The following is a 26,292-nucleotide window of genomic DNA, read 5'->3' on the forward strand; positions in this document are numbered from 1 at the left end:
GCTGCAAAATGTTCATATCCTCTCGCGTTTAACGTTCTCTTATCCTCTTCAGTTCTACCATTACAAAAATATGTTTACTCCCTCTAATATTTGTGAAACGTTGCGGCAGGTAATGACAACTTGCGGAAGCCGAGAATAGTATCGGTGAATATGTCTTTGGCACAACATGGGTTCCGTATGCAGTTATGTCACCAGCTCCGTGTGTTGCGTACGGCACGTGATAAGCGAAGGGGTTAACCGCAATACGGGGACCACATTACAATCAAGAAAAACATCCACACCGCAACACCACCACCTCATCAGTACCTAAATGTTGGCACTGCGCATGACGGCACGTAAAGTTCTTCAGGAATTGGATTGAATCGAAACATTCCATCAACTCACCAAAGCGTATAGTATGATGCCACTCTAAGTAATTCTTTTTCCAGTCAGCCACTGCCTGGTCGTTTCGCTATTCACACAACTGCCAGCATTGATTAGCATTGACCACATGAACGAATGGCTTATGAAGAGCTTCTCGACTGCTGTACGCTATTATTTCTACCCCATAATGACAGTCGCTGTGCTAGCTGAACTGCTGGTAGCCCTTTGGAAATCGAGAGTGACTTCTTCCGCTGATTCCATCAAATTTTTTCAGCCACCCTCTGCAATCCTCGATGGTGTCTGCCCAGTCCATTGCTGCGGTTGGTTCTTTGAGTTTCCACTTCAGTCACACACCCAAGTTGCTTTAGAAGGGTTTTATCGTCCATGATGGATTTTTTCTCAGGTGACAAACAATAGTCCATGATCGAAGTAAGTGAGCTCTCCTGATCGCTCCATTCTGCTGTTGCAGCGTCTCTGCTGACAACAAAGTACCCTGCCTCCTTTTACCCTGGCAGGTCCTACACTCGTAATATCTAGTGGTCAGTTCTACATTGTATAGTGGTACCCAATTTCTTTTGATCAGTCTACTTTAGATCAACGTTAACACGAAAATTTCACAAGAACCATTAACAGAAAAACTCAAATGAGTGACTGCCACATGTCTAAGAATGACGAGTAATTAACGTTTTATTTTATGCGATGCGGTCCACGATTTTTAATTATTTATGCACTTCTGCGTAGAAGACTATAGTGTATACACTCTGTAGTGCACATTTGCCTTCTAAGTCTCATACACATGCTGCAATGATGAATCCAATCTAAGAATTAAAAAAAATTATTTTAAACATAAAAACACAGTCAATCAATAAATAAGGCTGTAATGAAATAAGGCCATTATGAACAAATACGATATAATTCATGCATTACATATGTCAAAACCAGAATCTTATACCTACAATATTTTCATATAGTAGGCGATAAATTGCACAACAATGTCGTTATTAGCAAAGACACTACAACAACATTCAACGAGAAACACCTATTTAATGCCTGAATAGCTGAAACATTTTATGAATCCTAAAGTGACAAATCATTCTGATTGAAAATAAGATTTCGAATTGTACAGCCAGTGGCTTCATCATCAAACCGCAGCTTCAGGCAGCCTTGGCTGCCACTGGACCCCAAGTTGTGGATGGTCAGCTTGTGGTAGGTTCCCAGGTTTTGGATGGCTGGCCTGTAGTTGGGCCTCAAGTTGTGGATGACTGGCCTGTAGTGGGGCCCCAGGTTGTGGATGGTTGTCCTGTAGTTGGGCCCCAGGTAGTGGATGGCTGACCTGTTGTTGAGCCCCAGGTTATCGATGGTTGTCCTGTTGTAGGGCCCCAGGTGGTAGATGGGCGGACTGTTGTTGGACTCAAAGTTGTGGATGGTTGACCTGTAGTTGGGCCCCAAATTGTGGTTGGCTGGCCTGTTGTAGGGCCCCACGTTGAGGATGGGTGACCAGATGTTGGGCCCCAAGTTGAGGATGGCTGGCTTGTAGTTGGGCCCCAGGTAGTGGATGGCTGGCCTGTTGTTGGACCCCAGGTTGTGGATGGTCGTCCTGTTGTAGGGCCCCAGGTTGTAGATGGTTGTCCTGTAGTCGGGCCCCAGGTTGTGGAAGTCTGGCCTGTAGTTGGGACCCAAGATGTAGATGGCCAGCCTGTAGTTGGGCCCCAGGTTGTGGATGGCTGACTAGTTGTTGGGCCCCAAGTTGTGGATGGTCGGCCTGTAGTTGGACCCCAGGTTGTGGCTGGCTGACTAGTTGTTGGGCCCCAAGTTGTGGATGGCTGGCCTGTAGTTGGGCCCCAGGTTGTGGATGGTCGTCCTGTTGTAGGGCCCCAGGTTGTAGATGGTTGTTCTGTAGTTGGGCCCCAGGTTGAGGATGGCTGACCAGTTGTTGGGCCCCAAGTTGTGGATGGTCGGCCTGTAGTTGGACCCCAGGTTGTGGAAGGCTGGCCTGTAGTTGGGCCCCAGGTTGTTGATGGTTGGACAGTTGTTGGACCCCAGGTTGTGGATGGTCGTCCTGTTGTAGGGCCCCAGGTGGTGGATGGCCAGACTGTTGTTGGGCCCGAAGTTGTGGATGGTCGGCCTGTAGTTGGACCCCAGGTTGTGGAAGTCTGGCCTGTTGTTGGGCCCCAGGTTGAGGATGGCTGACCAGATGTTGGGCGCCAAGTTGAGGATGGCTGACTTGTAGATGGGCCCCAGGTTGTGGATGGTTGGGCTGTTGTTGGACCCCAGGTTGTGGATGGTCGTCCTGTTGTAGGGCCCCAAGTTGTAGATGGTTGTCCTGTAGTTGGGCCCCAGGTTGTGGAAGTCTGGCCTGTAGTTGGGACCCAACTTGTAGATGGCCGGCCTGTAGTTGGGCCCCAGGTTGTGGATGGCTGACTAGTTGTTGGGCCCCAAGTTGTGGATGGCTGGTCTCCATTTGGGCCCCAGGTTGTGGATGGTTGGCCAGTTGTTGGACCCCAGGTTGTGGATGGTCGTCCTGTTGTAGGGCCCCAGGTTGTAGATGGTTGTCCTGTAGTTGGGTCCCAGGTTGAGGATGGCTGGCCTGTTGTTGGGCCCCAGGTTGAGGATGGCTGAGCAGATGTCGGGTGCCAAGTTGAGGATGGCTGGTTTGTAGTTGGGCCCCAGGTTGTGGATTGCTGGCCTGTTGTTGGACCCCAGGTTGTGGTTGGTCGTCCTGTTGTAGGGCCCCAGGTTGTGGATGGCCAGACTGTTGTTGGGCCCCAAGTTGTTGATGGTCGGCCTGTAGTTGGACCCCAGGTTATTGAAGTTTGGCCTGTAGTTGGGACCCAAGTTGTAGATGGCCAGCCTGTAGTTGGACCCCAGGTTGTGGCTAGCTGACTAGTTGTTGGGCCCCAAGTTGTGGATGGCTGGCCTGTAGTTGGGCCCCAGGTTGTGGATGGTTGGCCAGTTGTTGGGCCCCAGGTTGTGGATGGTGGTCCTGTTGTAGGGCCCCAAGTTGTAGATGGTTGTCCTGTAGTTGGGCCCCAGGTTGAGGATGGCTGGCCTGTTGTTGGGCCCCAGGTTGAGGATGGCCTACCAGATGTTGGGCGCCAAGTTGAGGATGGCTGGTTTGTAGTTGGGCCCCAGGTTGTGGATGACTGGCCTGTTGTTGGACCCCAGGTTGTGGATGGTCGTCCTGTTGTAGGGCCCCTGGTGGTGGATGGCCAGACTGTTGTTGATGGTCGGCCTGTAGTTGGACCCCAGGTTGTGGATGGTCGTCCTGTTGTAGGGCCCCAGGTGGTGGATGGCCAGACTGTTGTTGGGCCCCAAGTTGTGGATGGTCGGCCTGTAGTTGGACCCCAGGTTGTGGAAGTCTGGCCTGTAGTTGGGACCCAAGTTGTAGATGGCCGGCCTGTAGTTGGGCCCCAGGTTGTGGCTGGCTGACTAGTTGTTGGGCCCCAAGTTGTGGATGGCTGGCCTGTAGTTGGGCCCCAGGTTGTGGATGGTTGGCCAGTTGTTGGGCCCCAGGTTGTGGATGGTGGTCCTGTTGTAGGGCTCCAAGTTGTAGATGGTTGTCCTGTAGTTGGGCCCCAGGTTGAGGATGGCTGGCCTGTTGTTGGGCCCCAGGTTGAGGATGGCTGACCAGATGTTGGGCGCCAAGTTGAGGATGGCTGGTTTGTAGTTGGACCCCAGGTTGTTGATGACTGGCCTGTTGTTGGACCCCAGGTTGTGGATGGTCGTCCTGTTGTAGGGCCCCAGGTGGTGGATGGCCAGACTGTTGTTGGGCCCCAAGTTGTTGATGGTCGGCCAGTAGTTGGACCCCAGGTTGTGGAAGTCTGGCCTGTAGTTGGGACCCAAGTTGTAGATGGCCGGCCTGTAGTTGGGCCCCAGGTTGTGGCTGGCTGACTAGTTGTTGGGCCCCAAGTTGTGGATGGCTGGCCTGTAGTTGGGCCCCAGGTTGTGGATGGCCAGACTGTTGTTGGGCCCCAAGTTGTGGATGGTCGGCCTGTAGTTGAGGCCCAGGTTGTGGAAGGCTGTCCTGTAGTCGGGGCCGAAGTTGTGGATTGCTGGCCTGTTGTTGGGTCCCATGTCGTGGATGGCCGTACTGTTGTTGGGCCCCAGGTCGTTGATGGCTGTTCTGTCGTTGGACCCCAGGTTGTGGATGGCTGCTCCTTCATTATACAGCTGCCAGTAAGAAAGAGAATTTAAACAAAATTCTTTATGTCTCAGGTTCGCATGTTTAACTTTTAAATACTCTGTACAAGAGTGTTGTGTAGAGTGTGTTAACACTTGAACTATGATTCTGCACCACTAGGTCTTCACCATGGCCAAACGACAAATATTTTATATATACTACTTTGTGATTAGCAAAGTTATTTCGTTTTTAGTTGAATGCTTAAATAACTTTTATTTTGATGATGTGTTAATTTAGGCGTAAAAGTAATGTTTCAGTGCATAGTCAATATGTTTTTTTTCTTGTTTTCACTTTGTGATAGGTTCTTAACGTCCTTCAAATTAAGGAATAATTGGATTTAGGGCATCCCGAATGATACTATGTACTATCTATCACATACTTACCTGGAATTTGAGTGATATTAGTATACTTAATGGAACAGTGTTCTAAGAACACACTACAAAGCAATAGACTAGGTTCAGTGTTTTCCAGCTAGTATGGTTAATACTAACTCATCAATACAATATTATTTTGACTCTACAGCTGAGAATTCACCCTTAGTACTGTTTCTGACTGGAATTCGAAGCTGGGGCTTTACCCTTCAGGGTTAACTTTGTTAAAAAGAACCTATCCAGTAATATACTCTCACTCACACAAACATACAAAAAATAAAAAATAAAAAAAATATAAAAAAAAGAAATCGCAATACCAAGAATGAATTGTGCGGTATACAATAGAATTGACAGACATATTTTTGTTTTGCATTTGAGAGACGATGTCTAACAAATTTAGCGCTAGTCGCCTAAGAATGGCGCTAGTGGCTCCATTGTAAGCATGCAAGTATTGTTTGCTTTAAAAACACGCTGCAACGGTCGTGAGCCTCGGTTACCTTTGAGACTGGGCTTGCTGAGTTGAAGGAATGCCTTTAAGGCGACGAAGACACGTCACTTGGTTTTAAAGAGTTCGTGTGTTAGGGTTACGAAAGCTGGATGTTCCTTCTGCGATATTACAGAAAGACCCGACAGCAATGTTGCCAATGCTGGCAGTGGTGGTCACGCTGATGTATGGCCGCAAAAAGGTCGGAGCTGAACGGCTACGTGGCCCAACTGAGAAGGAGGATCATCGTATCCCGAGTATGTCTCTGCGGCAACAATTTGTGCAGCAGTTGGCACCACAAGGACACAAAGAACTGTTACAAATCGGTTACTTCAAGGACAGCTTCGAGCCAGACACTCTGCAATTACATTCCTCTGACCCCGAACCAACGCCATTTGCGACTTCATTGGTGTGAGGCATGCAGGCAGTTCGCTTCATCATGTTGTATAAAGGCATGGTTTACATATTATAACAGTGTCACTTCGGAAGATAATTTTTTATGCTTTTTGACAGAACCTGTATTCTTTTTAGAAGTCACATTTGATCTTACCATTTGAGACTTCTCTTTTATTACGATTATCGGCTTGATTGGAAAACTGCGCAGGTCGCACCAAGGGTAGTAGGCGCAATCCATCGAACTACAGACCTATATCATTGACGTCGGTTTGCAGTAGGGTTTTGGAGCATATACTGTATTCAAACATTATGAATCACCTCTAAGGGAACGATCTATTGATACGTAATCAGCATGGTTTCAGAAAAAATCGTTCTTGTGCAACGCAGCTGGCTCTTTATTCGCACGAAGTAATGGCCGCTATCGACAGGGGATCTCAAGTTGATTCCGTATTTCTAGATATCCGGAAAGCTTTTGACACCGTTCCTCACAAGCGACTTCTAATCAAGCTGCGAGCCTATGGGGTATCGTCTCAGTTGTGCGACTGGATTCGTGATTTCCTGTCGGGAAAGTCGCAGTTCGTAGTAATAGACGGCAAAACATCGAATAAAACTGAAGTGATATCAGGTGTTCCCCAGGGAAGCGTCCTGGAACCTCTGCTGTTCCTGATCTATATAAATGACCTGGGTTCCAATCTGAGCAGTTCTCTTAGGTTGTTCGCTGATGATGCTTTAATTTACCGTCTATTGAGGTCATCAGAAGACCACTATCAGTTGCAAAGCGATTTAGAAAAGATTGCTGTATGATGTGGCAGGTGGCAGTTTACTCTCAATAATAATAAGTGTGAGATGATCCACATGAGCTCCAAAAGAAACCCTTTGGAATTCGATTACTCCATAAATAGTACAATTCTCAAGGCTGTCAATTCAACTAAGTACCTGGGTGTTAAAATTACGAACAACTTCAGCTGGAAAGACCACATAGATAATATTGTGAGGAAGGTGAGCCAAAGGTTGCGTTTTATTGGCAGGACACTTAGAAGATGCAACAAGTCCACTAAAGAGACAGCTTACACTACACTCGCTCGTCCTCTGTTAGAATATTGCTGTGCGGTGTGGGATCCTTACCAGGTGGGGTTGACGGAGGACATCGAAAGGGTGTAAAAAAGGGCACCTCGTTTTGTATTATCACGTAATAGGGGAGAGAGTGTGGCAGATATGGTATGCGTGTTGGGATGGAAGTCATTAAAGCAAAGACGTTTTTCGTCGCGGCGAGATCTATTTACGAAAATTCAGTCACCAACTTTCTCTTCCGAATGCGAAAAGATATTGTTGAGCCCAACCTCCATAGGTAGTAATGATCATCAAAATAAAATAAGAGAAATCAGAGCTCGAACAGAAAGGTTTAGGTGTTCGTTTTTCCCGCGCTCTGTTCGGGAGTGGAATGGTAGAGAGATAGTATGATAGTGGTTCGATGAACACTCTGCCAAGTACTTAAATGTGAATTGCAGAGTAATCATGCTGGGAACTATCCTTTAAGTAACCGATTTGTAACAGTTCGTTGTGTCACTGTGGTGCCAGCTGCTGCTCAAATTGCTGTTGCAGATGCAGTACGATGCGACTGAGCTGTACGCCAAACACGATGCTCTCGTTAGCGCCACGTGGCTAAACTTCACCCTATGGGGAGGGAGGGAGAGTATTAGCGAATCAAAATTTACGAAGTAAATAAGTGTTTTTTAAATATCCGTAACCATTTTCCACGCAAAAATGAGAACATGGATTTTCTTTAATTACAACGACAACTACCGAGAACCAAAACAAAAGTTTAAGAAAAAATGTACGCAGTTTTTTATGTAAAATCTGATTCTGCAATAAAAAATGGGGGTTCCAATTTGAAATTTTGAAGTTGCCTCTCGCCCCACGCCCAGGGAGCTGGGGTGGCGGGCTAATTTTAGCACCAACAGATGTCCCACTCAAAAATAACCAACTTTGGATTCTAAAGATTTTTTTCGTACGAAGCTTATTTTTCGAGATATTCTGGTGTGTCAACTTAAAATTTACACCCTGTGTATCAGTAAAAGCTATAGATCACTCTTTTATTTCGAAATTCATGGTAGAGAAAAAAACTGGTGGAGGCATACTTATACAGGGTGTTACAAAAAGGTACGGCCAAACTTTCAGGAAACATTCCTCACAAACAAATAAAGAAAAGATCTTATGTGGACATGTGTCCGGAAACGGTTAATTCCCATGTTAGAGCTCATTTTAGTTTTCGTCAGTATGTACTGCACTTCCTCGATTCACCGGCAGTTGGCCCAATTGAAGGAAGGTAATGTTGACTTCGGTGCAGTACGTAGCATCAACAGGTTAGTGTTCATCACGAACGTGGTTTTGCAGTCAGTGGAATGTTTACAAATGCGGAGTTGGGAGATGCCCATTTGATTTATGGATTAGCACGGGGCAATAGCCGTGGCACGATACGTTTGTATCGAGACAGATTTCCAGAACGAAGGTGTCCCGAGAGAAAGACGTTCGAAGCAATTGATCGGCGTCTTAAGGAGCGCGGACAATTCCAGCCTATGACTCGCGACTGGGGAAGACCTAGAACGACGAGGACACCTGCAATGGACGAGGCAATACTTCGTGCAGTTGACGATAACCCTAATGTCAGCATCAGAGAAGTTGCTGCTGTACAAGGTAACGTTGACCACGTCACTGTATGGAGAGTGCTACGGGAGAACCAGTTGTTTCCGTACCATGTACAGCGTGTGCACGCACTATCAGCACCTGATTGGCCTCCACGGGTACACTTCTGTGAATGGTTCATCCAACAATGTGTCAATCCTCATTTCAGTGCAAATGTTCTCTTTACGGATGAGGCTTCATTCCAACGTGATCAAACTGTAAATTTTTACAATAAACATGTGTGGGCTGACGAGAATCCGCACTTAATTGTGCAATCACGTCATCAACACATATTTTCTGTGAACGTGTGGGCAGGCATTGTTGATGATGCCTTGATTGGGCCCCATGTTCTTCCACCTACGTTCAATGGAGCACGTTATCATGATTTCATACGGGATACTCTACCTGTGCTGCTAGAACATGTGCCTTTACAAGTACGACACAAAATGTGGTTCGTGCACGATGGAGCTCCTGCACATTTCAGTCGAAGTGTTCGTACGCTTCTCAACAACAGATTCGGTGACCGATGGATTGGTAGAGGCGGACCAATTCCATGGCCTCCACGCTCTCCTGACCTCAACCCTCTTGACTTTCATTTATGGAGGCATTTGGAAGCTCTTGTCTACGCAACTCCGGCACCAAATGTAGAGACTCTTAGTTCTCGTATTGTGGACGGCTGTGATACAATACGCCATACTCCAGGGCTGCATCAGTGCATCAGGCATTCCAAGCGACTTAGGATGGATGCATGTATCCTCGCTAACGGAGGATATTTTGAACATTTCCTGTAACAAAGTGTTTGAAGTCACGCTGGTACGTTCTGTTGCTGTGTGTTTCCATTTCATGATTAATGTGATTTGAAGAGAAGCAATAAAATGAGCTCTAACATGGAAAGTAAGCGTTTGCGGACACATGTCCACATAACATATTTTCTTTCTTTGTGTGTGAGGAATGTTTCCTGAAAGTTTGGCCGTACCTTTTTATAACACCCTGTATATTGGTTTGCAATGTGCACAGATCAACAAATTATGAAAGTTAAAACATTTGCGGGACGGCAAAAGCGCCTCGAGTGGGTAGTTTTTCGCTACACTCCTGAGTAGCTTCGAAACGTGATTAAACGTCCTCTTATTCGGATGGTGGCCGGAATCTGTCGTGGCATACTATCGATGAGATGCAGTCCAGATTGTCCCACCCTTCCATGACGATTCTGAAACATGTCGTGCACAGTAGGCCTACGTGATCGTTGTCGGCTTCCGAAAACAGTTCGCTTTCATCGATCCCACAAATGTTCGACTGGGTTCACGTCCACGGAGAAGACAGACACTCCATTCTGCGGACCCTATCACGGCGGAGGATCGAGTTCACGAGAAATGTACTATGAGAACTCGAATTATCGTACATCAAGATGAACCTATCAGCAAAATATTGGCGATACAGTCCCACTATTTGTTGCAGAATCTCGAGCCTTTGCCGTGAGTTGGGCCTCAACGACGAAAGAAGTATGGTGGCCCCATGTAATGCGACAGTATAACACCATCACTACCACCAGGTTTTCACATATCTGGGACGCAGTACTGGAGACGTTCGATATAATCAGGTTCTCTCCAAACACGTTGTCTGCCATTATCAGTGTACAAATAAATCCGTTTCATCCGTAAACAACACCCGGCACCAATTCTGGTGCGTTCATTCTGCATGAATCCATCTGTAATGGAGTCCATGGTGTGGTGAACGGCGAAGTGCTTGTCACGGTCATCGGGAGTGGAGATTCGCATAATGCTTTCTTTTCCTGGTAGTTTGGGATGATACATGACGTCCTGTGGCCTCTTCGAACGCTGAATTTAGTTCTGGTGCGCTGAGCCCATGAATCATCTGACTTAAAAATCGTAGATGTCAACCAATGACTGCTCCTCTCGAAAGTGGAGAGTCCGTGCGGGATAAGTCTTCAACACTACCTGTCCGTTGGGACCGATTCCATATACGCACCACATCACTATGTCTTCGGCGCAGATATCGAGCACTTTCCCAGTTTGACAAGCTTTCTGCACGTAACATTATGATGCAGAGCCAATCGTTGTTCATGAGTGCCCTTCGTGACATGATGAATGTTCACTCTACTGTTCCATAGACTTCTCTGGCGTGTCCCTACGAATGCTTTATTTTTAAATGAAAAGCTGAAATCCATTAGAGTGCAGTGTCCTATCGGCGGGTAATAGTATTTGTATCTGTGTGTATGTTCACAACTAACGTCACGTCTGACCTCCCGATCGGTACCGGCACAGAGACAATGCAAAACATCTGTACGACATATTAGGGTGATTGAAAACTTTTTTTGATTAATCGAAAGTAATGTACGAAGATGAGGAACATTATTTGTATTATGTGATATATTTTTGCCAGTTGAGAAGGCAGAAAGCACTTACAGTATTTCAAACAGAAAGTGATGATTTATGGAAGAATTTTAGTACATTTCACGCTAGAGAACAACTGGTTTTAATATATAGGACTTCTGAGCAGCTTAGTGGCGAGTTAACGAATACTATAGACGAAAGATAGATTCGAAAATTATCGCAGTCGCCATCTCTGCTCTACGTATCCCATTATCTTTTCATTCCCAACCAGCAGAAAGTCGAACCTGTGAACGAACTGATATTAATATTATTAGTCAGCAACATAAATTCCACAATGCTGTTACACCGATCTTTGTTTGGCTGTTTCTGAAACAGCTTTGACACCCTTTTGGGGCACCATTGGATACAAAATGGATTATTTCAGAGCCGGAAACAGTAAAACTTCTTTATTAAATTGCACAGACCGCACATCAGCACGTCAAAGGCTATCATACTGCACCATGGCGTCGCTTGACGTACGAGAAGATTCCGCTGACAGAATAAAATGGAGGCGATATTGCAGTACTTGTATTATTCCGAATTAAGATGCGAAGTTCCTTCGGAGGAGGAGGAGGAGGAGATTTTGTGTTTAACGTCCCGTCGACAACTAGGTCATTAGAGACGGAGCGCAAGTTCAGGTGACGGAAGGATGGGGAAGGAAATCGGCGGTTCCCTTTCAAAGGAACCGTCCCGGCATTTACCTGAAGCGATTTAGGGAAATCACGGAAAACCTAAATCAGGATGGCCGGAGACGGGATTGATCCGTCGTCCTACCGAATGCGAGTCCAGTGTGCTAACCACTGCGCCACCTCGCTCGGTAGGTTCCTTCGGACATGCATGCGTGTGCCTTGTGGCATAGTTGGAGTAATCACTGTGTGGGCTCCGCGATATTTCTTTTATCGATGATGTAAAAACAGATGTTTACTATCTTCTTCTTGTTCACCATGGTCTTCCTCAGGTGGATCAACCATTAGCTTAAATTGGTATTTGCCCAAAAAGGATAGTTCTTTCATTTTATATGCATGTTATTCCTTTTGATATGACTAAAAATTCGTAATGTGTGTTTGTTATGAAGCTTGGTAATAAACACGAATAATAATGGGCCAATATTTCATTTCAGTACACAATGAAGACTTTTTTACCGAGTTTTTTTTATGATTTTGAAAGAAGCAATACTTCGAAATAATTTGTTAGGGCCAAGCTCTTCATCACTTAATTACGTAGCTCGAACGTTTTGATTATCACATCTGAGTCTCAGAAGGTACAGCTGATGCAGATCAATGTGGCTGTTAGAAGGCAGCCGCGAGGGATTAGCCGAGCGGTCTCAGGCGCTGCAGTCATGGACTGTGCGGCTGGTCCCGGCGGAGGTTAGAGTCCTCCCTCGGGCATGGGTGTGTCTGTTTGTCCTTAGGATAATTTAGCTTAAGTAGTGTGTAAGCTTAGCGACTGATGACTTAAGCAGTTAAGTCCCATAAGATTTCACACACATTTGAACATTTATTTTATTTTTTTATTTTATTTTTTTGAGCCAGAAGGCAAGTCGAGCTCGGTTGGTGTCTTTCACCCTTAGTCAATAACATCGCTGAAGTTCTGACCACAGTGCACCCCTCTGGCACCACACACTGCTCAGACCGACAGAGCATGCTTGGTGTTAATAAAGGCTACCTGTTGAACTTAGGACGCTTCACCAACTCCTTGGGGATGTTGTCCACTGCTTAGTTCCACAAGTGTTGTAATTTGTTGCATTTGCCAAAGACCGTATTGGATTTCTGTGTTTTGTCTATTATGCACGTTGCATTTGCTAGTTAGGAGAACTTATTCAAGGTAAATTATTCGAGTTGATTAGTTTAACTTCTTTCTTTGTTATAAAAGCCTGATAATACTGTGTGCACTGATTTTCCGTGCTGTCAGAGGATTGTTTTGTAATTTCAAGCTGCATGTGGTAGGTTTGTCCTCTCTTGAGGAGCTGATGGGATGATGCAAACCATAGTATTCTGGCTATGGTTCTGTAATGTTTAACTAAGGTGGGTGTCCTTATATTGTGGTACTCGATTCTTCCAGTCTTAAGTTTTTCAGTGTATTTTTTGTTTCGTTCTTGCTTGATGTTATTGTAACCAGTTGCCAATGATTAGTAGTTGCTTGTTCCTGACAGCATATTTTTCTTAGATTGTAAGTTATGCGATTTTCTTATCTCCTGATATGTACTACCAAAAAAGTGGTTAAAGCTGAACTTATGCTGTTGCCTATTGGCATTTGTTAACGAAAAAACCTTCTGGTGGATATTTTAGAACTTCCCTTAATAGCTTTACATTACAGTCCAGGACCTATCGAGATTTATTTTAATCTTGTACTGTCTTACATTGTTTGAAGTACAAGGAGTTGAATGTAATTATTCTCTTTTAAAACATAAATGTAGGTTGATAGTTCCCATTTGATTGTATCTGTACTGGCATAAACTGACGCCAGCACACCATGGGGCATAGAGGTTGTGAGAAGGTCAATAGAGCCCAACGACAGACTCGCAGGAAGCGCGCCACCAACGCCCTCTTGGCCACCACTATTTAGATCGCCACAGCGGACCGGAAGGCGAGTCTGTCTCATCAAGTGAGTACGAGTGTTTCATCAAGTGAATCACGAGACATCAGTCGTAGCCCAGTCACTTACATTCGCAGGCAGAACCTAGTGACCAGAGTATTATACATAGCGCACTTTGTACTTCACCAGCAGTGAGGGTAACGTGGTCTATTATGGAGAGCTTGTACTGGAACGACTATCTTGAGCTAAGTAGATTTGTTATTCTTAGAATAAGGAAGCCAGTTAATAAATGGGTGCTTTTATTTGTTATAGAAGGAGGATGCCAGCTACCAAACAACATCCTCTCCTTACTTCTATTGGTACAAGCCTACATAGACAACGAGACGACATAAAATATTGCGACGAGCATAATTCAGAAGAAGATTTTGATTGCTTCTCTTGTGTTTAAGATTTCAGCGGTGCTCGTTGTTGTATTCTTGCATTAACTAATCAAATTTTTCTTTTCAGAGGCTTTGCTTATTATTTTGCTATAACATATTGCTGTAATCCATGACCACCCCGCCCCCTCCCCCCCTCCCTCCCCTTACCATCACGCCTCAGACGCAGACGGCCGATGTGATGGATCTAACACAACATTTTCAGTTTCAGCACCAACAAATTTGTGCTTTGCTGACGACGGCAGAACAATTTCTGGACGCACAAGCAACGTCGGTCGCACAACAGAAGCCAACCGACCGACAAGTCCAACACGTGCCGCCGAGCAGCATACCAAGGGGCTGGTAATGAGGCGACACAGAAGAGGACTGGCTCGAATACCTGTCACAGTTTCAAGCACATTGTGAAGTTCATCTTGTTCAAGGTACAGTGGAGCTACAATACCTTCTTTCGATAGCGGCATCCCGCGTGTTCAGGTTAATAGAAAAACCTTTCCCAACTGCGTTTCCCGACCAGCTTAACTATTACCAACTAATAAACAACTGAGCACTATGACCAGCAAGTCCAAGTAGCTGCAGCCAGGTATCAGTTCATTCGCTTGCAGAAAAAGCCGGAACAGACGTACCGTCAGTGGTACACAGAATTAACGGGCATGACTATGATGTGTAAATTTAAATGTAGTTGTGGCAACTTCACAGTGACTTGATGATTAGGGATGCAATAGCATCCAGTGTAGCAGATTGTCGGCGCGGGAACAGACCTTAAGTACTCTAATCCATAACTTCCTCAAGTGTTGCAAGTATTACAGCAATTTTATTCGGGTGCCATAACGGGACGATAAGTTTGACCAGGCCCCGATTTGTCGGGTCGAGTCGACCCTTGCTCGCGACCGCACCAAGCAGCCACAATAGCGAGCACGTACACAGCCGCGCGGGCAACCACGTAGACAGGTAGAAAGGCCTGTAAATTTAGTGAAGTCTTACGCTATATGTTTTGTTTCCCATAAAAGACAGGTTTGCCCATCACGTAATCAATGTGTTACAAGTGTGGGAAAAAAGCTGTGCTCAAGCAGTTTGTTTGCAACAGCACAAAAACGGCAGTTCTGCACGCAAAAAAAGCAGGCTCATGCATATATAGTGAAAGTTGTGTTTTGCAGACGTTACGAATTGCTGGCCGTCGTGTGAACTTGCAGTTCGACACATGAGTGGCAGTAACTATGCTTAATAGTGACACGTAAGAACAGTCAGGCTCCATTCTAAATCTAGCAAGCACCTTATTGCTTACAACGTCCATGAAATTCCAGTGCATGGAGAGTTTATTTTGCCTGCCACTTACAAAAATCATACTAGGACGGTGAACTTTACTGTGTGAAATCAAGAGACATTGAGAACATTTTCGGTTTTGATGCCTTTGATTTGATTGGCCTTAGCTTTCAAGACAATATACTTTCCATATCGGCTTGTGTTCTAAAAGACAGTGCTGTCCTTAGGTTAGTTAGGTTTCAGTAGTTCTAAGTTATAGGGGACTGATGACCATAGATGTTAAGTCCCATAGTGCTCAGAGCCATTTGAACCAATCTAAAAGACAGTGTTGCTAGCTTACTTAAAGACTTTTCTGAACTATTTTTGGAAGGAATGGGAAAAGTTAATACACTACTGGCCATTAAAATTGCTACACCACGAAGATGAGGTGCTACAAATGCGAAATTTAACCAAAAGGAACAAGATGCTGTAATATGCAAATGATTAGAGCATTCACACAAAGTTGGCGCCGGTGGCGACACCTACAACGTGCTGACATGAGGAATGTTTCCAACCGATTTATCATACACAAACAGCAGTTGATCGACATTGCCTGGTGAAACGTTGTTGTGATACTTCATGTAAGGATGAGAAATGCGAACCATCACGTTTCCGACTTTGATAAAGGTCGGATTGTAGCCTATCGAGATTGTGGTTTATCGTATCGCGACATTGCTGCTCGGGTTGGTCGAGCTCCAATGACTGAATCGGTGGGTTCAGGACGGTAATACGGAACGGCTTGCTGCATCCCAACGGCCTCGTATCACTAGCAGTCGAGATAACAGGCATCTTATTCGCATGGCTGTAACGGATCGTGCAGCCACGTCTCGATTCCTGAATCAACAGATGGGGACGTTTGCAAGACAACAACCATCTACACGAACAGTTCGACGACATTTGCAGCAGCATGGACTATCATCTTGGAGACCATGGCTGCGGATACCCTTGACGCTACATCACAGACAGTGTACTCAACAACGAACCTGGGTGCACGAATGGCAAAACGTCATTTTTTCGGATGAATGTGGGTTCTGTTTACTGCATCATGATGGTCGCATCCGTGTTTGGCGACATCGCGGTGAACGCACATTGGAAGCATGTATTCGTCACCGCCATACTGGCGTATCGCCCGACGTGATGGTATGCGGTGCCACTGGTCACACGCCTCGGTCACCTCTTGTTCGCATTGATGGCACTTTGAGCAGTGGACGTTACATTTCAGATGTGTTGCGAACCGTGGCTCTACCCTTCATTCGATCCCTGCTAATCCCTACCTTTCAGGAGGATAATGCACGACCGCATGTTGCAGGTGCTGTACGGGCCTTCCTGGATACAGAAAATGTTGGACTGCTGCCCTGGACAGCACATTCTCCAGATTTCTCACTAATTGAAAACGTCTGGTCAATGGTGGGCGAGCAACTGGCTCGTCACAATACGTCAGTCACTACTCTTGATGAACTGTGGTATCGTGTTGAAGCTGCATGGGCAGCTGTACCTGTACACGCCATCCAAGCTCTGTTTGACTCAATGCCCAGGCGTACCAAGGCCAGTAATTCCGGCCAGAGGTGGATGTTCTGGGTACTGATTTCTCAGGATCTATGCACCCAAATTGCGTGAAAATGTAATCAAATGTCAGATCTAGTATAATATGTTTGTCCAATGAATACCCGTTTATCATCTGCATTTCTTCTTGGTGTACCAATTTTAATGGCCAGTAGTGTCAAATGGCTCTGAGCACTATGGGACTCAACTGCTGTGGTCATCAGTCCCCTAGAACGTAGAACTACTTAAATCTAAGTAACCTAAGGACATCACACACATCCATGCCCGAGGCAGGATTCGAACCTGCGAAGCCAGGTGGTGGGGCACAGTCGGGAGTACGCCATCCTCCACAGTTACAGCTCCTGGCCTATCTCTACATCCAGCATCCTACCTCCCTCCCCGTTGTCGTGCACAGCCTCACTACACAACAAGTGTGTTCCATTTCAAGAGGGTATACTGGCACTAGCATACCATGCTGAATAGACGTTGCGTGGAGATCGATAGAAGCCAATGACGGACTCGCAGGAAGCGCTCCACTAACACCCTCAAGGCTGCCACTACTTAGACCGCCGCCGCACTGGACGGCCAGTCTGTCGCACCGATTGAGTTCGAGTCTTGAGTGAGTCATCGAGACATCAGTCGCACCCCAGTCACTTTCCTTCGCTGCCAGAACTAGCAACCAGAATAGTGTACATAATGAACTTTTTAAACTACTGGCCATTAAATTTGTTACGCCACGAAGATGACGTGCTACAGACGCAAAATTATACCGACAGGAAGAAGATGCTGCAATATGCAAATGATTAGCTTTTCAGAGCGTTCACACAAGATTGGCGCCGGTGGTGACACCTACAACGTGCTGGTTGGTTGTTTTGTGGAAGGAGACCAGACAGCGAGGTCATCGGTCTCATCGCATTAGGGAAGGACGGTGAAGGAAGTCGGCCGTGCCCTTTGAAAGGAACCATCCCGGCATTTGCCTGGAGCGATTTAGGGAAATCATGGGAAAACTAAATCAGAATGGCCGGACGCGGAGTTGAACCGTCGTCCTCCAGAATGCGAGTCCAGTGTCAAATCCTACGCCACCTCGCTCGGTCCTACAACGTGCTGCCATGAGGAAACTTTCCAACCGATTTCTCATACACAAACAGCAGTCGACTGGCGTTGCTTGATGAAACATTTTTGTGATAGCTCGTGTAAGGAGGAGAAATGCGTACCATCACGTTCCCGACTTTGATGAAAATCGGATTGCGGGTTATCGTATCGTATCTGCTCGCGTTGGTCGAAATCCAATGACTGTTAGCAGAATATGGAATCGGTGGGTTCAGGAGGGTAATACGGAACGCCGTGCTGGATCCCAACGGCCTCGTATCACAAGCAGTCGAGATGATAGGCATCTTATCCGCATGGCTGTAACGGATCGTGCAGCCACGTCTCGACCCCTGAGTCAACAAATGGGGACGTTTGCAAGACAACAACCATCTGCACGAACAGGTCGACGACGTTTGCAGCAGCATGGACTACCAGCTCGGAGACCATGGCTACGGTTACCCTTGACGCTGCATCACAGACAAGAGCGCCTGCGATGGTGTACTCAACGATGAACCTGAGTGCACGAATGGCAAAAAGCCATTTTTTCGGACGAATCCAGGTTCTGTTTACAGAATCCTGATGGTCGCATCCGTGTTTGGCGACATCGCGGTGAACGCACATTGGAAGCATGTATTCGTCATCGCTATACTGCCGTATCACCCGGCGTGATGGTATGGGGTGTCATTGGTTACACGTCTCTGTCACCTCTTGTTCGCATTGTCGGCATCTTGAACAGTGGACGTTACATTTCAGATGTGCTACCACCCGTGTCTCTACCTTTCATTCGACCCTGCGAAGCCGTAAATTTCAGCAGGATAATGCACGACCGAATGTTGCACGTCCTGTACGGGCCTTTCTGGATACAGAAAATGTTCGACTGCTGCCCTGGCCAACACATTCTCCAGATCTCTCACCAATTGTAAACGTCTGGTCAATGGTGGCCGAGCAACTGGCTTGTCACAATGCGCCAGTCACTACTCTTGATGAACTGTGGTATTGTGTTGAAGCTGCATAGGCAGCTGTACCTGTACACGCCATCCAAGCTCTGTTTGACTCAATGCCCAGGCGTATCAAGGCCGTTATTACAGCCAGAGGTGGTTGTTCTGGTTACTGATTTCTCAGGATCTATGCACCCAAATTGCAGACCTAGTATAATATGTATGTCCAATGAATACCCGTTTGTCATCTTCATTTCTTCTTGGAGTAGTAATTTTAATGGCCAGTAGTGTACTTTACCAGCAGTGAGGCTAACGTGGTATATTACAGAGAGCTTGCACCACAACTTGAATTAAACAGAGTTTTTATTCTTATGAATAAAGAATCCTGTTAATAAATGCATGCAGTTAGTATTACAGAAAGAGGATACTGGCCACCAAACAACACTCGTTCTTTGCTTCTCTTAGTACAAGCCTACAGAGACAACGACACGACATAAAGAGTGTTTCAAAAATGACCGGTATATTTGAAACGGCAATAAAAACTAAACGAGCAGCGATAGAAATACACCGTTTGTTGCAATATGCTTGGGACAACAGTACATTTTCAGGCGGACAAACTTTCGAAATTACAGTAGTTATAATTTTCAACAACAGATGGCACTGCAAGTGATGTGAAAGATATAGAAGACAACGCAGTCTGTGGGTGCGCCATTCTGTACGTCGTCTTTCTGCTGTAAGCGTGTGCTGTTCACAACGTGCAAGTGTGCTGTGGACAACATGGTTTATTCCTTAGAACAGAGGATATTTCTGACGTTGGAATTCCACCGCCTAGAACACAGTGTTGTTGCAACAAGACGAAGTTTTCAACGGAGGTTTAATGTAACCAAAGGACCGAAAAGCGATACAATAAAGGATCTGTTTGAAAAATTTCAACGGACTGGGAACGTGACGGATGAACGTGCTGGAAAGGTAGGGCGACCACGTACAGCAACCACAGAGGGCAACGAGCAGCTAGTGCAGCAGGTGATCCAACAGCAGCCTCGGGTTTCCGTTCGCCATGTTGCAGCTGCGGTCCAAATGACGCCAACGTCCACGTATCGTCTCATGCGCCAGAGTTTACACCTCTATCCATACAAAATTCAAACGCGGCAACCCCTCAGCGCCGCTATCATTGCTGCACGAGAGACATTCGCTAACGAAATAGTGCACAGGATTGATGACGGCAATATGCATGTGGGCAGCATTTGGTTTACTGACGAAGCTTATTTTTACCTGGACGGCTTCGTCAATAAACAGAACTGGCGCATATGGGGAACCGAAAAGCCCCATGTTGCAGTCCCATCGTCCCTGCATCCTCAAAAAGTACTGGTCTGGGCCGCCGTTTCTTCCAAAGGAATCATTGGCCCATTTTTCAGATCCGAAACGATTACTGCATCACGCTATCTGGACATTCTTCGTGAATTTGTGGCGGTACAAACTGCCTTAGACGACACTGCGAACACCTCGTGGTTTATGCAAGATGGTGCCCGGCCACATCGCACGGCCGACGTCTTTAAATTCCTGAATGAATATTTCGATGATCGTGTGATTGCTTTGGGCTGTCCGAAACATACAGGAGGCGGCGTGGATTGGCCTCCCTATTCGCCAGACATGAACCCCTGTGACTTCTTTCTGTGGGGACACTTGAAAGACCAGGTGTACCGCCAGAATCCAGAAACAATTGAACAGCTGAAGCAGTACATCTCATCTGCATGTGAAGCCATTCCGCCAGACACGTTGTCAAAGGTTTCGGGTAATTTCATTCAGAGACTACGCCATATTATTGCTAAGCATGGTGGATATGTGGAAAATATCGTACTATATAGTTTCCCAGACCGCAGCGCCATCTGTTGTTGACAATTGTAACTACTGTAATTTCGAAAGTTTGTCTGCCTGAAAATGTACTGTTGTCCCAAGCATATTGCAACAAACGGTGTATTTCTATCGCTGCTCGTTTAGTTTGTATTGCCGTTTCAAATATACAGGTCATTTTTGAAACACCTTGTAAAAGTATCGTTCTGTTTTACAGTAATGTTACTTCTACTGGGACTTCTGATTATTAAGGATTATTATATTTACTAATTAACTGAGTTGAAGTTTTATGAGTGTATATCTTCTGGGTAACAACAAACGTGAATGTTGAGCAGCTGTCGACTGAAGGAAACCTGTTACCTAGCCAGCCTGCTCAGTTGGTGCAAAATCTTAACACAGAGTGGTTACAGTGTTGGCTACAAAGTCCGTACAACACCCAGTAAATGCTCCAGTGCACAGCAGATATGAGACAAATTCTAAAGTCAAGATTCGTATTAGAATGAAACATGTGACAATCATTGGCAAGATGTGCGTAAACGTTTTCCATGCTCTTTAGAAAGACTGTGACCTGTTACTGAACACAGTTGCTGAACGAGTAATAGTTGTTTATCTATATATGCTGACGATCCTATACATTATGACCACTGCACTTAGTGAGACTGAATGTTGCCTGATGGCATTTTGGACACGTGACAGGGTAAGGAAGGAATGTAAGTGGGGCGGAGACTGGCCCGTTCTGTAGAGTGGGGATCTGTGGCAGATCTAACGCCAGAGTACAATGATGGGCGGGCGCAGGTGTTTAGGAACACGCCATTCGTCGCAATTTCAGAATATGAGTCTCTGCAGCTTACGATAACAAGTGTTCCTATGTTGAACAAATGACGTTTGCAGTAGGCGCGGGATACTAGACTGGACTGTGGATCAATGGAAAATGACACCTAGTCGCATGGATAATATTTCTTGTTATACCAGACTAATGGACGTGTTTAGATACGGCGTCATCTTGGCGAACGTCTGCCCGGAACATGTATTGTGGCAAGATGGGGCAGTGTTGTGCTGCAGGTAATCAAAGGGATCTTGACAGCTATAGACTAAGTGAATATTGTTGCAGTTCATCTACGTTCCTACTTCCTTGATGTCTTCCTCGACGGTGGTGGCTTCTACCAACAGGTTGATCATGTCAAACAAGGAACGTGATACAGTCTTTTGAGGAACATGGCAGTTGACTTGCGTTGAAGTTTTCCCCATCACAATTGGCTGATCTGAACGCAGTGTAACACATAAACACATATTGGCCGCTATATGGTGCCAGCTCTGCACCCACCATCCTGCAATTCATGGGAACTGTATGAAATGTGGGCACACATCTGGTGTTACATTACTGTGGAAGTCTATCATGGACTTGTGGAATACGTGCCACGCTTGCTGCACTGGTTTCTAAAGGAGGATGAACACGACATTAAGCGAGCAGTTATCTTTAGGCTCAGCAGTGTATTTAAAATATAGTTTTGAAAAATAGACTATGAATGCCAAAGAACTAAGAGTACAGTATTGTTCTAACTTACTATTATACAATACTTACGTAGAAACAGTGAGGTCAAACTTCATACTGCCCGGACATCGGAACATGTCTGGAACGATCTTGCCTCCCTTCCGCAGACATAAGTAGTAGACGGCTGCGTTTTCCTGTACTACGCCCATCTGCCCCACCTGCCTGCAGGTAGGGATGGGTCCTTCTGTACACACGCGGTGTGACGTCGTCAAGCTGACGATGTGAAATAAAAATTAGTGTGTGGATACCTCACTGCTTAGTTTATGAACAAAGAGAAAAACGTTAAAAAACAGACATTTTAGCTTAGAAACCAACGTAACACGTTACAGACTAGCAGTCATTTCTTCTCTCTTTTGTTACAAATAATTCTCAGCATCTATTCATCTGCTGATTACCATACTAAACTAAGCACAGTGAATGAAGATGGCAAGTAATAACGTCCTTCGTCAGCGTCCTTTCGTCGATCGTATTGTGCTTGTTTACGGATGACCAGTCAAGACCGCCACATATTAGAAGCTTCATTTATGCTCATAACATGGCTTTAGTTGTTCATTGCAAAGACCTTTTAGGCTACAGAAAAGCTATTTATAACGCAAGGCGTGGTTTGTAATCAAAATTCTGCAAAGACACTGATGAGCGCATTTGTTCTTTGAGAAACTAGGAAAGAAGCTACTAGAAGACTGGGTGAGATGTAAGATCGGGAACGTCTAGAGCACTGTCTAATTCCTCAGCACCTGGCAGTCAGCTTAGATCTGGTTCTAGTTTATGAGCAACGTGCCAACTGTGGATTGATTGTCTCAGCATGCAGTTAATAACCCCTCAAAGCCTCTTCTTCAGTGAATACGCAGCACATACCAAACAGTTACAGACACTTCAGCTCTTGTTTTAAGTTTGCCTAAGTGAGAGACTGTATATTGACATAATCCTTAATAGAACTTGGAAGGTGATGATCGCGAGTATGAAACCATATTCCACTGCAAAATTTTACTGCATTGAGGATAGAAAGAAGGATCTTTTATTGTATGATTATATGATAGCGGAACAAACACTGGTAGCAGTTACTTCTGTAAAATATCTGGGAGAATGCGTACGGAATGATTTGAAGTGGAATGATAATATAAAATTAATTGTTGGTAAGGCGGGTGCCAGGTTGAGATTCATTGGGAGAGTCCTTAGAAAATGTAGTCCATCAACAAAGGAAGTGGCTTACAGAACACTCGTTCGACCTATACCTGAGTATTGCTCATCAGTGTGGGATCCGTACCAGGTCGGGTTGACAGAGGAGATAGAGAAGATCCAAAGAAGATACCAACGCGTTTCGTCACAGGCTTATTTGGTAAGCGTGATAGCATTCCGGAGATGTTTAGCAAACTCAAGTGGCAGACTCTGCAAGAGACGAGCTCTGCATCGCGGTGTAGCTTGCTGTCCCGGTTTCGAGAGGGTGCGTTTCTGGATAAGGTATCGAATATATTGCTTCCCCCTACTTAAACCACCCGAGGAGGTCACGAATGTAAAATTAGAGAGATTCGAGCGCGCACGGAGGCTTTCCGGCAGTCGTTCCTCCCGCGAACCATACGCGACTGGAACAGGAAAGGGAGGTAATGACAGTGGCACGTAAAGTGCCCTCCGCCACACACCGTTGGGTGGCTTGCGGAGTATAAATATAGATGTAGATGTAGATAATGAGAGGCATAACGATGGAAAACAGCTCCAAAGTAGGATACTGTAATGTAGGTCTCCGCCTTGAAGGCACAAGGCCAGTAAAAATTTTCTGCATACCTCCACTTTTCATGTAGGTATAAGTACCCCACATACTTAACTGTTGTATCTGCTCTGACCATTACATATTTCAAGATTTCATTCAACCCATGGAAGTGGAGACTGCTGGTGCCTGTTTTGAGAGAACTCTCATTGAGCTATGGCTGTTTAATTATATTTGTTTTCCTCATCATCTTTTCTACGAGCGGCGTTCAATAAATAATACAACGTATTTCTTCTCTTGGTTAACTTCGGCTGCAAAGATAAGGAGAGCCTATAGGACATCGTGGAATATTTCCCCTTCAGTTGCTATCGTTTCATAAAGTTCCGATAGGTTGTGGCACTCTAATGGTTCAAATGGCTCTGAGCACTATGGGACTTAACATCTGATGTCATCAGTCCCCTAGAACTTAGATCTACTTAAACCTAACTAACCTAAGGACATCAGACACATTCATGCCCGAGGCAGGATTCGAACCTGCGACCCTAGCGGTCCCACGTTTCCAGACTGGAGTGCCTAGAACCGTTCGGCCACAGAGGCCGGCTGTGAAACTCTACGTAGCCTTCAAAATGGCGTCGGTAACAGAGATGTGTTCCAAGTAAAGAGCTGTCATTGAGTTTCTTTTGGCGCAAAAACCAGAGCATTGCAGGCATTCGTAGGCTCTTGCAGAATGTCTACGGAGAATTGGTTGTGAACAAAAGCACGGTGAGTAGTTGGACGAGGCGTCCGTCATCATTGCAACAAAGTCGTGCAAACATGTCCGTATTGCCGCGTGACGGTCGGCCGCGCACACTCTCAGGAAATAGAAGAAGAAACGACTTCTGCGTGTTCGTTCACACAAAAACGCAAACGAACTTCTTCGCTACGACAACGCAAGGCCTCAAACAAGTCTGCGCACCGAGAGGAGCTCACAGAACTTCACTGGACTGTTCGTCCTCATTCAACATGCGACCCGGATCTCGCACGTTCTGACTCCCCTCTCTTTGACCTTATGAAGAATGCACTACGTCAGAAGGAGTACGTCGATGATGGGGAGGTTATTGATGCAGCATGACGTTGGCTCCGACGTCGACCACTGGATTGCGACTATGCGGGAATACAGGCCCTCCTAGTAAGGTGAAGATAAGGCGTCGCCTTTAATGGAGATTACGTTGAAAAAAAGATTTTGTAGGCACAAGAGTGGGGAATAATATTGTGCATTGTAATACTGGATAAAACCAACCTGATTTCAGAAAAAAAATGTTTCATTACTTGTTGAACGCCCCTTGTATAAATTACCTATGCAGCTAATAGCTTCTCACGTTGAATACTTACCAGTATTTTTTCTTTCACTGATAATTTAGAGTACTGCGCTGTGCGAAGCGGTACTTTTGAAGCTCCTGCCGTCAGGTTCGAGCTTTTGGCTACATTTCCTGGGTGCTCTTCATAATGTAAGTAGGCTGTTTAGGTTTTTATATTGGTAGCGCCACGTAGCGCTCTGTATGAAAATCACTGTCTGTGCTGTGTGCAGTCTGTGGCTGGTTTGCATTGTTGTTGGCCATTGTAGTGTTGGGCAGTTGGCTGTTAACAGCTCGTAGCGTTGCGCAGTGGGACGTGAGCCGCCAGCAGTGGTGGATGTGGGGAGAGAAATGACGGAGTTTTGAAATTTGTAAGACTGGATGTCATGAACTGCTATATATATTATGACTTTTGAACACTATTAAGGTAAATACATTGTTTGTTCTGTAGTAAAATCTTTCATTTGCTAACTATGTCTATCAGTAGTTAGTGCCTTCAGTAGTTTGAATCTTTTATTTAGCTGGCAGTAGTGGCGCTCGTTGTATTGCAGTAGTTCGAGTAACGAAGATTTTTGCGAGGTAAGTGATTTGTGAAACGTATAGGTTAATGTTAGTCTGGGGCATTCTTTTGTAGGGATTTTTGAAAGTTAGATTGCGTTGCGCTAAAAATATTGTGTGTCAGTTTAGTGTTGATCAGAATAGGTAAAGAGCGAAATGTCTGAGTCTGTTCAGTTCTGCTCAGCTGTTTGAAAATCAAATAATGTAAGAGGTTTATCACACAGTAATTAATAATTTTTTCTAAGGGGACGTTCCAATAAGAGGAGTTGCACTGTGCTCAGTCTTTGAAGCCAGTGCATTTCGGGATAGGCTGAAGGCATGGAGCAAAGAGCGCAGCCACAGTTTGCGCTGGCCAGAAGCCAAGATGGGTCAATTAGTAGCTGGTGCGCCGTGGTGGTGGACAGACTGTGGAGCTAACGGTGGGCACCGGCCGTGGGTTAACTGCTTTGGACATTGCCTACCTGTGGGGGAGGGGGGGGGGGGGGGGGGCGGTTGCTGTCTCTTTCCAGTGGCCACAGAAGACGCCATTACCAGCCACTCAAGGTGAAGAGTGTGTTTGGTACTCCTCCTTAGACAGGGAAGTGGAGGT

The 26,292-nt window shown here is 45.7% G+C and overlaps 1 protein-coding gene across 1 annotated transcript in view; it reads right to left on the reverse strand.

Annotated features, from left to right (window-relative positions):
* Positions 1 to 1,183: 1,183 nt before the first annotated feature.
* The window catches only part of LOC126267688 (mucin-5AC-like), a 45,798-nt gene continuing 20,689 nt past the window's right edge, over positions 1,184 to 26,292 (reverse strand). The window contains exons 3-5 of the mRNA XM_049972991.1: positions 22,140 to 22,322; positions 3,491 to 4,533; positions 1,184 to 3,025 (exon numbers count right to left, since the gene is read on the reverse strand). Coding sequence (XP_049828948.1) covers positions 1,611 to 3,025; positions 3,491 to 4,533; positions 22,140 to 22,322 — 2,641 coding nt within the window. The 3' untranslated portion in view covers positions 1,184 to 1,610. The remainder of the gene's footprint in view (positions 3,026 to 3,490; positions 4,534 to 22,139; positions 22,323 to 26,292) is intronic.

This window comes from Schistocerca gregaria, chromosome 4, assembly GCF_023897955.1.
Source record: "Schistocerca gregaria isolate iqSchGreg1 chromosome 4, iqSchGreg1.2, whole genome shotgun sequence".
NCBI lineage: Eukaryota > Metazoa > Arthropoda > Insecta > Orthoptera > Acrididae > Schistocerca > Schistocerca gregaria.